General features: G+C 43.9%; 1 protein-coding gene across 10 annotated transcripts in view; it reads left to right on the top strand.

The window, feature by feature from the left end:
* SLC4A9 (solute carrier family 4 member 9) overlaps positions 1-11,926 on the top strand; it is a 75,280-nt gene that overhangs the window by 55,313 nt on the left and 8,041 nt on the right. For 7 of the 10 annotated variants that reach the window (XM_025205825.1, XM_025205817.1, XM_025205835.1 and 4 more), the window contains 4 exons: positions 2,799-2,977; positions 5,204-5,276; positions 6,340-6,408; positions 11,369-11,542. In XM_025205825.1, coding sequence (XP_025061610.1) covers positions 2,799-2,977; positions 5,204-5,276; positions 6,340-6,408; positions 11,369-11,542 — 495 coding nt within the window. Of the gene's footprint in view, positions 1-2,798; positions 2,978-3,612; positions 5,277-6,339; positions 6,409-7,863; positions 7,955-11,368; positions 11,543-11,926 lie in introns of those variants that run through there. The other 3 variants (XM_025205839.1, XR_003094396.1, XR_003094395.1) reach the window with 3 other exon arrangements.

Below are 11,926 nucleotides of genomic sequence, written 5' to 3'. Positions count from 1 at the left end.
GATGGCAGTGAGAGACTTCACTAACAGGGCAGACATTCTTCCTGTCTGCAATAGGAACAACAAAGTGTGGTGGGTGACAAATTAACAGACAGTGGAGTGTAAACCCTAGGAAGAAAATCAAGTTAATGACTAGTCATTAACCAGTGGATCAGCAAACTCCCAGCTTTTACTGCTGACCCTCCTCTCACAACCTTACTCAGCAAGAGGTAGTACTGAGACTTCATCTTCATGAAAGTTGTTTGGGAGGTTAATTTAAATCAAATTGTAAATCACCTTATTTTCTTTCCAAAACCCGTTTTTTCTCTTTAGGGGAAGCAGAACATCACATCTTGGATATTTCAAGGGCTACGTTATGTTACCCAGTATAACATTTAGATAATCTTGGCATCTCTTTGTTGCTATAAGCTGCAATTTTAAGAGAGGTCCAGAAAGTAGCTTAATGCATTGCCAAAGTATTTTAACCAGCTATCATACATGTGATGTACTTCACTTACTTACCAAGTATCAAGGCTTATTCTGCCACAGCTCAGACTGCCTTTTTCTGAGGTTGGCAAGGTAGACATTTGGAGGAATCACCTTGCTTTTGTTAAACATTATGCCCTGAACTTGGCCACAAGGTTGGGTGACAATTTAGGATAGCAGTGTTTCGATCACCAGTAGTTAGTGGCACCTAGTACTCTTTTATCCCACCTTCCAGGGGAGCACTGAAAACAGTCACTGAGAGTGAGATCCACATGAATGCTGACTGTGATTCTTCACACTCTTTTGTCCGTGTGGATTCCACGATGTGGCTGCTGTTTAGTGTCACCCTTCCCTAAAATTCTGAATGAATGGGAGAACTGAGGTATTATTGTAGATTCTGTGTCCTTCATACTCTTAGGGTAAGGGATGAGTAAGGAAGTGAAGGATGCAGCTGTGGCTCGTTGCATATACAATTTAAAGTCATACCCATGCAGACAAAACCTCTCAAAGGCCCATCATTACTACAAGGTAAGAAAGCATTTTTTATCACAGACCCTTTGGGGGTTTTTGCTTTCCTCTGTAGTGGGAGCCTTTACTTGGAATCTTTTGTGTGTATATTAACAACCTTTTACCGAAGCAGGACATGGGCTACCATGGTTCTCCTGCTTTACTTGTGGCAGGTTCTGTCAGGGATGATGGTACTTTTATGAGTTTAAATTATGGATTGCATAAAATGGTTTGGATAGGGATGATTGCTTATCTTGCTGGGATCCTATGACCCCAGCTGACTTCCTGCCCTTTGGGCGGGGGGCTGGACTCGATGATCTTCCGAGGTCCCTTCCAGCCCTGATGTCTATGAAATCTATGATTCTGCCTCAGGCAGGGGGTTGGATTAGATGACCTCTGGAGGTCCCTTCTAGCCCTAGTACTCTATGATTTTTATGATTACTGAGAACTTGGGCTGCTGGCAGGCACCTGTGAAAATGTTGAAAACTCTGGAACTTCAGTCTGAATGCTGAAATTCCACAGTAGAAGGAATGTCACTTGTGATATATTATTTGCTATTTATTATCCTTTAATTTAAAATGACTAATATATCCAATCAAGAAACAGAAAAATGTGACTTAAGTGACCTGCCACACCAAGGAAAAATACTTGAAAAAACTCATGAACAACCCACATTCTACACTTGATAGATTCACAGTATACAGCAAATCCTACCAAATACTGAAAACAAATTCAAGATATTGGGATTAGAACACAAATGACCTGCTAACCAAAAAAGGGGCAGAGACTGTGACAGAAGCGTGACTGGTCATAATTCTATAATGCTCTTACTTTTATTTATAAGTACTTATTGCACATACTCTGCAGATCTCTGAACACTTATGCATCAGACCCTACTGCACAGGAGTAGGGTCACAAGCTGTATCTACGTGCCAGAAATGGCAGTTAAGTGTCTGGGCAGCTGCCATGTGAGCATGCAAAGTAAAAGAGGGCTCTTCTGTTAGTTTTTCTACAGAAAAATGGACAGAAAGAAACACAAGAACATTAGAAATCCTAAAGAGAACGAGTTCCTCCATTTTAATTAAAATTAAAATAGACCATTCCATTCAATTAATTAATTGTCCCTAGAAGGATAGGATTCCACTGAGGGCTCAGATATTATTAAAGGCAACGGAGCACTTACTACATAAAAGTTCCCAGTGCATTCTCATTGGATTACAACTGAATCTTATACTGTGCCATAAGCTAATCAGGAGCCAACATGCTTAGTTCAACTTGTCCTTCCACTGAGTTTGATTGGGTGGTTAATCATTCCAATGCAGAATCTTGAAGGAGTAGATGTATAAACATATTTAGATTCCTAAAAGAAAGTGCAGACATATGGGATTTTTCAAAAGCACCTAACCCCATTGATTCCCACCAGGAAAACCTGATACCATTAACACTCAACCCCTTCACGGTTTAGAGCCTGGAGATAGGCACAGCAGCGTGACCTGTTAGTCCTAGCCTGGAAACAATTCCTGTAGTCAAAAGCTGTTCACAGAAAATGTTTTATCCCCAGCCTTTAGCTAAATACTTTAGCTCAGATGTGTCAACTAATCCTGACTCCCTTGTAATGCCATGTGGGGAGGTGACCCCTGCTGGCTATGGAACCTCTTTGTGCTATTATGTACCATTATTAGGGCCAGATTCTGTCCCCTGGTAGCATATACAGAGCTCCTGCTAACATCAGTCAGATCCAGGCAGGCACCAGAAACAAGTTGTAACCCTTAGCCCCCATTCCCGGCAGGCTGCTGCTTCTCTAAGCACTAACGTATCTCTCATTCCAGAAAGGGGCAGGCTTTCATCTGGATTTGTTCTGTGTTTCTCTGCTGATGATCCTCACATCTATGATGGGCCTTCCCTGGTATGTGTCTGCCACTGTCATCTCCCTGGCTCACATGGACAGCCTGAAAAAGGAAAGCATAACTTCTGCTCCAGGAGAACAGCCTAAGTTCCTTGGAATCAGGTATTGTGGAAAGCTATTTCCCAGAAAAAAAAATCTTGGCAGTTTCAGGACCAGTCCTTGCAGCTTAGAGAACATACCAATCAGATCCTAAGTGCCAGCCTGACCATGGAATCATACGACAGGGGTGCTGCAGGCTTTTCACAAGATATCACTGTTAGAAATCACTAAAGAGTGAAGAGTAAATGTTTCTTACTGATGATCTGATTCTAGAAGTTATTTGGAAATGGACAGCCTCTTTGTCTTCCTAGCCATTCTGATCCCATATTTCAGGTTATAGGCCAATTGCATGTGGGAGTCAAGGCAGAAGTTCCCCTTACTCTAATTCAGGGCTGCACAGCTGGGCAGCCACTTTCAGGAGTTTTGCCTTCCTCCAGAACACCAGGCATTGTCAGAGCAAGGCTCTGAGACTATTTGTATGGTAGTTCTTTGGAGCGTTCTGGATGTAAAAAATTAATGAGTGTATGGACTTGAATTGGATTAATATGCCCATCTGTTTGTGCAAGGTAACTATCAGCTTGGACTTTGCTTTTAACTAGAAAGATCTGGATTTGATCTCTTGCTCCTGGGAAGGTCTCTAGTTGTGTCCCTATAGCATGTACTAACTATATGGATTTTGTTCTTACTGTTTTTCATAGCATACCAATTCACAACTTCACATACAACTGAGCTTGGTTCCAAAATCTTTTCAAGATGCTCTTACAAGTCCTTTACACAGCCCATCATCATTGTGCTGCATGAGTGAGGCAATGATTTAGGGCCAGGGATATATCTGGGAGGATGGTGTGGCAAGATGGGCATCCCTTACTAGCCACAGCTAGCTCCCCACCTGCCTCTGGGCACACCACCCACCTGTCTCATCCACCACGCCTTGTTGGTAATTAATAGAAGTTGGTAATTAAGGCAGGAGGCTGCCCATTGTTGCACCCCGATATTAGGGGATGTCTGTGGCTCTGTACCACCCCTACACCGCAGCCCAAGCCTCGCAGATGGCATCTCAGGCAGTTAACTGGACCCTCGCCTTCACCCATTAGCTGTGGCCCCCAACCATGGGGACCTTCAGCTTTCATAAGCCCTGGCCCCGTCTCAGGCCCAGTCGGGACCCCAAGTTCCCTCGCTCATAGTAGGCGTCCCTCGTGGTGGGCCCCTGGGCCTTTTGACCCTTAGGTCCTGGCCCCAGCATTGACCAGTCGGGTCCCTCAGCAAGGTCTTCGCCTCCTGCCTGCATTTATGGAGTGGGGTTCCCCCACTCCCAGCTCAGGTGGTCCAGGGAGCTTGCTTGGCCCTACAGGGCCTCTCCCCAACTGGCTCAGGCGCTTCCCAAAGCTTACCTGGCCACTACTCCTTTCTTTGATCGTATTCCCCTCGTTCACACCATGACTGGTGCTCCTGGGTCTCATGGGGACACTCACTCCCCCACTAGAGCAGCAGGTCATTGTGTCAGCCTTAGATGTTACTCTCTACCCACCAGAAGGTGAAGGCTGGGGTTAAAGTCCCCCTACTCACCTTACACCAGGGTGATCACTGGCCTGGCATTTCCTGGGGGCTCCCGCACCACTGAGAGCCCCGCCAGGCCACCCACTCCCAGCAGGGTGCAGTTTTACATGGTGCCCAGGACCAGAAGCCTTCAAGCCATCCCCTACAGCTCCTCCCTTACCTCCAGGAGAATACCAGCAGCCTTGCAGCCAGGCAATGAGGCTGCCTCATCTTCTGCTACCAGGGAACTGATCCCGTTATAAAGGCAGCCAGGGATTTAAAATGACTGCTGCAATCAGGCACCTGCTGGCAGCTTGGCTCAGGCCCTTAAAGTGGCAGGCACTTACAGTGCCCTGCTACAGGTGGCATTATGTGTCTTCTCAGCTCTTTGGAGTTGGTTTCTTCTGCTTTTGGAACCCCTATTTTGATGCCTCTGATATTAAGGCAGAGAAATAGTGGCAGGGTGGGTTCAGAGAAGGTTAGTAAAGTGGGGCTGGGCAACTGAACAGGCCTGTCTGACCTAGGGCCCGCAGTTTCTGGCTTTATTGTCATCTTAGCCCTAGCAGTGAAGCAGAAATATAGCCTTAGCAGATGTAGAATAGATATGAAAGATAGTGTTACTTTTAGGCGGTGCTGGAGCTGACTACTGCTTCTCTGCTTTGAATCTGGGCACGCATTGGTGGGGAGGGAAGGAAGAGCTGGGGTTCAAACTTGAAATGCCAGGTGACTAACTGCAAGGATGATTGTCCACAGAGAGCAGAGGCTGACTGGTTTGGTGGTCTTTATCCTCACAGGAACATCTGTTTTTTTGGCACCTATTCTCAAGGTAATAGAGCTTTGTGTACTTCACTTCTTTATTCTATGAGTGGGAAAGTATTGGAATATCAGCAGTAGAGCTAGCACGATTCCATGTTTCATCATTCAGCTAGTTATTGCTCACTAATCATTCCATCACGAGACAGGATTAGGAGCATTCTACCATGTACATATACAATTCAAAATGGACAGCAGGGAGCAAATATAACAATATATAGTTTTAAAAAGTGTGAAAAAAACAATATAGCTGATAAAATACTGAAAGAGCAATGGTAAGAAACAGTGCCCTGAGAGTTTGGATGGACTAGATGAGACTCAGTAAGTTATGTCTTCATTCTAACTTCTGTGGGACAAATGCTAAAAGCTTCAATTTGTCTTATTCACTCCTCACTTGGATCAAACCCTCCCTCAAGATAATGTGTATCACTGGCCTGAGCATTTTGGACCAGTCTGTGTAGCAGTTTCTTCCCCAACAAATGTCTCTTTGCCTTGATCACTGTGCTATGCACAGGGCATACCTTGGGGAACAATTGGAATGAGGAGCTCCAAAAACCCCACAGAAACAACCTCTTCCCAAAAAACTAGAATTTAACTGACATGTTTAACATACAAAGCATGCGTATATAGGGAAGATGACAAAACTTTTGTGATGCTACCTTTGATTTTTTTCATCGTATAGTATGTAGTGTGATAGGGGGACAGTTAGGGTGTTTGTAGAACCTTAACTCAGAATTTCCAGTTTTCAAATATTTGTGTTTTGAAAACATTATCTTTTGGTAGTTTCCTGCTTTTTAAGCATGTTTTTGATCATCACAATAGTCTTACAAATTGTTTCCTGAAGAAACTAATCACGTCACAAACTTATCTTAACAAACTTTGCTGCCTGGGAATATATTCAGAGTCTGATTTCTTTGTAACTGTTAAGCAATAATCATAAAATTAAAACTGAAATGAAATAAGTAAACCAAACAGCCATATTTTAAGATTGATTTGGAAGATAAAGCTTTTAGAATTTAACTTCATGAAGAGAGCTGCATTAAACAATGCTAATACATTGCATTGATTTTTTCCAGTACATTCCTATGCCTGTGTTATATGGTGTCTTTCTGTACATGGGTGTGGCTGCTCTTAGCAGTATCCAGGTGAGTATAAATCCAGCCATTGTGCCACATAGCTCACCTTGACAATGTGCCAGGGTCTGGTTTTTCTATGCATGGGGTGAATCTGGGGAATGTAGCATTTTTGCTCTATAATATATATTACATCATGTAACCTGATTTTTAAATTTGCTTGTGTGTGTGCATTAATGTGTGGCTTTAGTATGAGTGGTGATACCACAAGTGCATTGTATAAATCACCCAAACTAAAGCTGGCAGACTCAGTCCCACTACATTTGTCACACTAAAACTGTCTGAGATGCATTTTAGGGAGTATATTTATCCTAAACCAGTTGGATAGCAGTTGGATGTCTGGTGTTTTATGGCCTACAGGGCTAGAATTGGAGGCTTACCCTATTTGAAAGGAGAAAGATTTTTAATGGGCCATATAGCAAGGAAGGGCCTGAGCCATCAGTCCTTGAGATCACAATATTCTCATTTATCAAAAAGATATTTTAAGCCAGTTTCAGAGGTTTCTATAATTGTGCTTATTTATATTTTTTCCAGCTCTGGGCAGCCAGCTTAGGACCTGGGTAACAAAACCCCCTGGTTTTACAGTGCAAATAAAATAAATATACACTTGCTATAAAACATTCCACAAATAGCAGCTCGGGACCACTTGTGGCTAAGAGGGAATACCTGGCTAGGTAGAGTGGGGATGGTATAAAGGATCTATTGACTCCCTTTTGGATGACCTGCATAGCCCACTTGAGGTTTCAGCATCCCAAACACATGCCAATGAGACTGTTCTCCCACACTGACCCATCAAGCATTTCTATATTCAGCATTCACACCAGGTCTTTTGACAGCTCATATTTTCCAGGAAAGGCCTTAAGGAGATGTTTTAAGGCCATAGAGATGTCTTAAAAGTATTACAGCCCTTCTTTTTCTGCCACCCATCCAAAGAGAACTGACCTGATAGAAACATGGTCTGAAGGAGTTTGTGTGAGTGATCTCAGTGCTGGGAGGGAGCAGAGAAGCTGGCACACCAATTTCCCTGTAGAACAACAATGCCAATGTACATATTCAAACCAGGGAAGTTGAAATGATCATCCCTTTTGTGTTTACTGAACCAGAGTCTGTAGTAACACAAGGAAATCTTATGAGGGAGGAGTGGTTACAGATGATAAGCCAAAAGAAAGACAAATTGAAATTGTCTCCTTTTCTGCATAATTGTAGTGCAGAAATGAGTTTAGGGTTTTGTAGGTGTAGTTTCTTTTGTTTATTTTACTACCTGACAATTGTAAGGCATGTGAAGCCTTGTGTTTTCCCTATTTTTGCTGGAGGACTTCTCTGATGACCCAGGAAGGAGACTGAAAAGAAGGGTAGTTGAATCATTCAACAAAGAGTACTTTTCTCCCAAGGTATCAAATCTAAGTGCTAACACATTCAAGCAAAATGAGGTTTTAAGCAATCTGAATAAAAGCACTTTCATCTTAGATTACTCTGGGTTCACCTCGTGATGCTTCTGACTTCATAACCCTGACAGTTTTCTGGTCAACCATGGAGTCTTCCAGGAAGAATAGGGCTGGTAAGACCTGAGTTTCTAATGCAAATAAGAAAAGTAAGAGAATTTTTATTTTTCTTGGTAATAAAACTGTTTCAAGGCTTCTTTGTCCAGCAGAAAAGGACACAACTAGTTTTCCTCTTTTGTAAGGCAGAAGGTAGGGCAGGATGGCACTTAGAGACTACCTGTTTTTTCAACATAGCCAGAAACTCAATGCCAGAGACAATGGGGAATCCTGGCTTTCCACACTTGTGGATCTTAGGTAATAAGTGGGTGCTTGGCCTGGGTAAAAGGAGTGGAGCAGCTGGGGGTGCAGGGTGGAAAGTATATATCCTCTCTTGCTTTTCAGAGGTAGAGTCTTTAAAGAGGCTGTGTAATTCCCTCCCGTATTGTTCTGTGAGGTCCGTGGTCAGGATTTTGTAGAACTATGTGTTGGAGTGGTCTCAGCCTCCTGTATATGTACTGTTTTGACCATGACAATAGTGAGACCCTCCCTTATCAGCCTGTTGTATGATAATATCAGGGTTGTTTTTAAGACCAAGTATGGCTCTCTGTCCTATAGGACTAAGGTTGTAACATAGGCATTGTTTTATGGCAATCTCAGGATTGGCACAGAGGCAGAAACAATTTATGTACAGGTCCAAAGCAGGGCTGTGGCCCTCAAGTAGAGTCCAGAAGATGTTCTTCCTCCTGTTCTGTGTAGGGGTCAGGTCTTTGGTGCATTGGTCATTGCATGGCTCCACGTCATGGTAATCCTTCTTTTGTTAGAGGTGGCAGATAAAAGCCTCAAAGTCCCCATATAGCGGTAACTTATTGAATTGTGTAGTGGGGCAGAAGAAAAGTCCACATGATAGTACTGACACATCAAGGGAGCTGAGAGTGTGGCTGGATAGACTGATGATATTTCCTTTGGATTTTGGAATTGCTGTTGGAGAATTTAAATTTGGAAGTTTTGCTTACTTCATCCTCCCTTACAGAGTTTGCAAGAGGCTTCGTGGCTAGATGCAGAAATCTTTTCTTGGTAAACAGCTGTTTTGTCTGGATAGTTCCTTGTGCTGCTAGTTCTGCAAGTCTGCTGTTAATTTGTTTCTGTTTTGCAAGGTGTCACCCTGCCCTACCTTCTGCCTGACTTCTGACTATTGTGGCTAACCATCACCCTGCCCTACCTTCTGCCTGACTTCTGAATATTGTGGCTAACCCCCCCTCCACTCTCTTTTGTCAGTTATCTTTAACCCAGAAAGAACATTTACATAGAACCACTCTCAGTGAAATATGAGGAGGTTGGAGCAATCTGTACAGAGCGGTCCATGCTGTGTCCCACTGGTACTGCTGGATGTCAGACAGAAACTCCTGTTTGAGAAGGAACCAGCACCTGGGAATATCACAGAAAATCCCAGGGAGCCACTGCCAGGTTCTTGTTTTCAGCACTGAAAAAAACCCCAAACAGTAAGACAAGAGACTTTGAGTTCAGGGAAACACTGTCCAACTCCCAGGAGTGGAATGCCATATTTACATGCATACCATGTGTACCTTTCCCCAAAAGTCCTCCAAAACTGGGGAGTGTGTCTGAAGCAGGGAAGCTGTTTTTCAGCATGGACCAGAAGCATTGAGATGCTGTATAATGGCTCCTTCTTCTTTTCCTTCTCTTTCCTTGAGTAGCCACATGGAAGGAACAGACCTGAGTCTTCAGCAGCAGCTACAGTCAGTGGTATAACTAGGATGGGGTGACAGGGGCAGCTGCCCTGGGCATCAACTTGGAAGGACAGAAAAACAATGCTTGTCACCATAGCCACACAATCACGCCAGTGGTGGGGCAGCAACCAGAAGTTTCCATGCCCCTGTGTGTAGCAGCCTCCCCTTCCCTCCCCTCACTCACCCTCCTCTTCCTGCTCAAGCAAAAGCAGTCAATTAATCTGTAAAAGGGTTTTTTGCCTGAGATAGTTTTTGCCTGAGCAGGAAAGGGAGAGTGAGTGAACTGAATATCAGGCTCTGTCCCTGCTCCAAGCTCCCATAACTCTGGAAAAATCTTTTTTCTTTCTTCATTCTGCCTTTCCAAAAACAAGGTGCATGTCTCACTTGGGGGGAGGGGTGTAGTGTGCCAGAAAATATGGTATGCCTCTGACTCTGAGCCTTCCCTAGAGCCCACTTCCAGCATATGATCTTAAACAATTATACATACACACACACTTTTGAGCAGGTCTTATTTTAAGGTACATCAGAGCTGCTGCAGGTGAATGAAGCTGAGAGATGGGAGGTTAAATGCATTTTGTGATGTGCTGTTTTGAATACCAGCCCCTCACTCTTTGTAGACTGTGAGGAGTCAAGAGTTGTAGCATGTCCAGCTAGAGGTGTAACTGGTCATTACTGTACTCCCTCCACTATACCCTGCATCTTCCCTTCTGTGGCTCTGGCTCCAGCTCCAAAAGCAGAGAAGGCAGAGCAGTGATGGTAGAGCAGAGGCAGGAGCCAGAGGTTTGCTGCTGCTGAGAGAAATGTCACTTCCATTTTTTGCCACTGACGTTTGTCAAATACCAAAAAAAAACAGTCTTCAATACCAAAAAGGAGGTGATATCTCCCTCCAGCAGTACTGAATCACCAGCCATTACTCCTCCCGTGCATGCTACCATCACTTCTCTGACCTCACTGTTACTGGAGTTGGAGCCTTTGCAGGGAAGGTGCAGACCATGGGAGGAAAGGCAGGATAGGGGGACAGGAGAGTAAAGTGCCCTCCTTAGCTCCGTTCTGGTACCTCCCTTCCTCCCCTTAGGCAACACCTGGGGTTCATGCCCTGCTCACTAACCCATCATTACATTACTGGGCCCAGTGTTTCTAGCTCTCAGCACTTTATTGAAAGCATTGAGAGACTTGGTGTTCTTTCAGCTGCAGCTGCAACTGCAAGAGTCAAGTAATTATGTGAGTATTCTCTGGGTGTCAGGTGCTTGCATTACTTTGTAGATCTGTGTCTAAGAACCAAGAAGGGAATTCAAATAACTAAAAAATTATTATTATTATTTTGTAAAAATCTCATGAGTTTTGGGGCTTGTTTTATGATTTCTGAACACTTAGGGTCTGCAGCACTGACTGTTGTGGGAAGGTCTTTGTCACACACAGGTAATAGTCTCATCTGAGCTCTGATTTTGGGGTATGACATAAGTGGCATTGTGGAGGGTGCAACCTAATGCAGTGTTATGCCTTAGAAGAGAAAATGGTTTGAACTATGCTATACATAATCCCTAACAGGAAATTGGGGGATTATGAAAAATGAAATATGAAAAATAAACGCCAGTGGATTGAAATCTGGAAACCTCAGGATCCTGGGCTTTCTTTACAAAAGATAAGATCCCCTGATGATGTGTAAAATCCATGTTCATAATCTGGGTATCATGATCCATCCTGGGGTCTCTCACTATATGGTTTTTGATCTGTGTTCCATTTTAGTTCATGGACAGAATGCAGCTTCTTCTTATGCCAGCTAAGCACCAGCCTGACTTAATTTACCTTCGTCACGTGCCCCTGCGCCGAGTCCACCTCTTTACCTTCATCCAGATGCTCTGCCTGGCTGTGCTTTGGGTCCTCAAGTCTACTGTGGCTGCCATTATTTTTCCAGTGATGGTAAGAAGTCCCTCTTGATGTCCCCCCCTAGCTCCTGCATGGAAGAAACTCAGAGGCCACAAGTGAGGTTGCCTTTGTGCCGTGCAATTGTTGAGGATCAAAATTCAGTCCAAATTAGCAGTGCTGATTCCCCCATGTCATTTAAGAACTGGAACCACATTACCTCCCTCTGTATGTTTTATCATGGCAACTGAGGGCTGCTGGAGTCCCCCTGCTGTCTGGGCCTGTGAGTCTGATGCCTTCAGTGATGAACCCCATTGCTGTGGCAAGGGAGAAACTAGCCCTGGTTTGGAATGGCCAAAGCTTCTCCATTGATTTGTGATATTTAGGGCTTGATCCTGCTTTCAGTGAAGTCAATAGAAATTCTCTTCTGACTTTCCTGGT

Source organism: Alligator sinensis, unplaced genomic scaffold (assembly GCF_000455745.1).
Source record: "Alligator sinensis unplaced genomic scaffold, ASM45574v1 scaffold156_1, whole genome shotgun sequence".
In the NCBI taxonomy this organism is placed as follows: domain Eukaryota; kingdom Metazoa; phylum Chordata; order Crocodylia; family Alligatoridae; genus Alligator; species Alligator sinensis.
The sequence above is the reverse complement of the archived record's forward strand: the minus strand, read 5'-3'. Positions and strand labels throughout refer to the sequence as shown.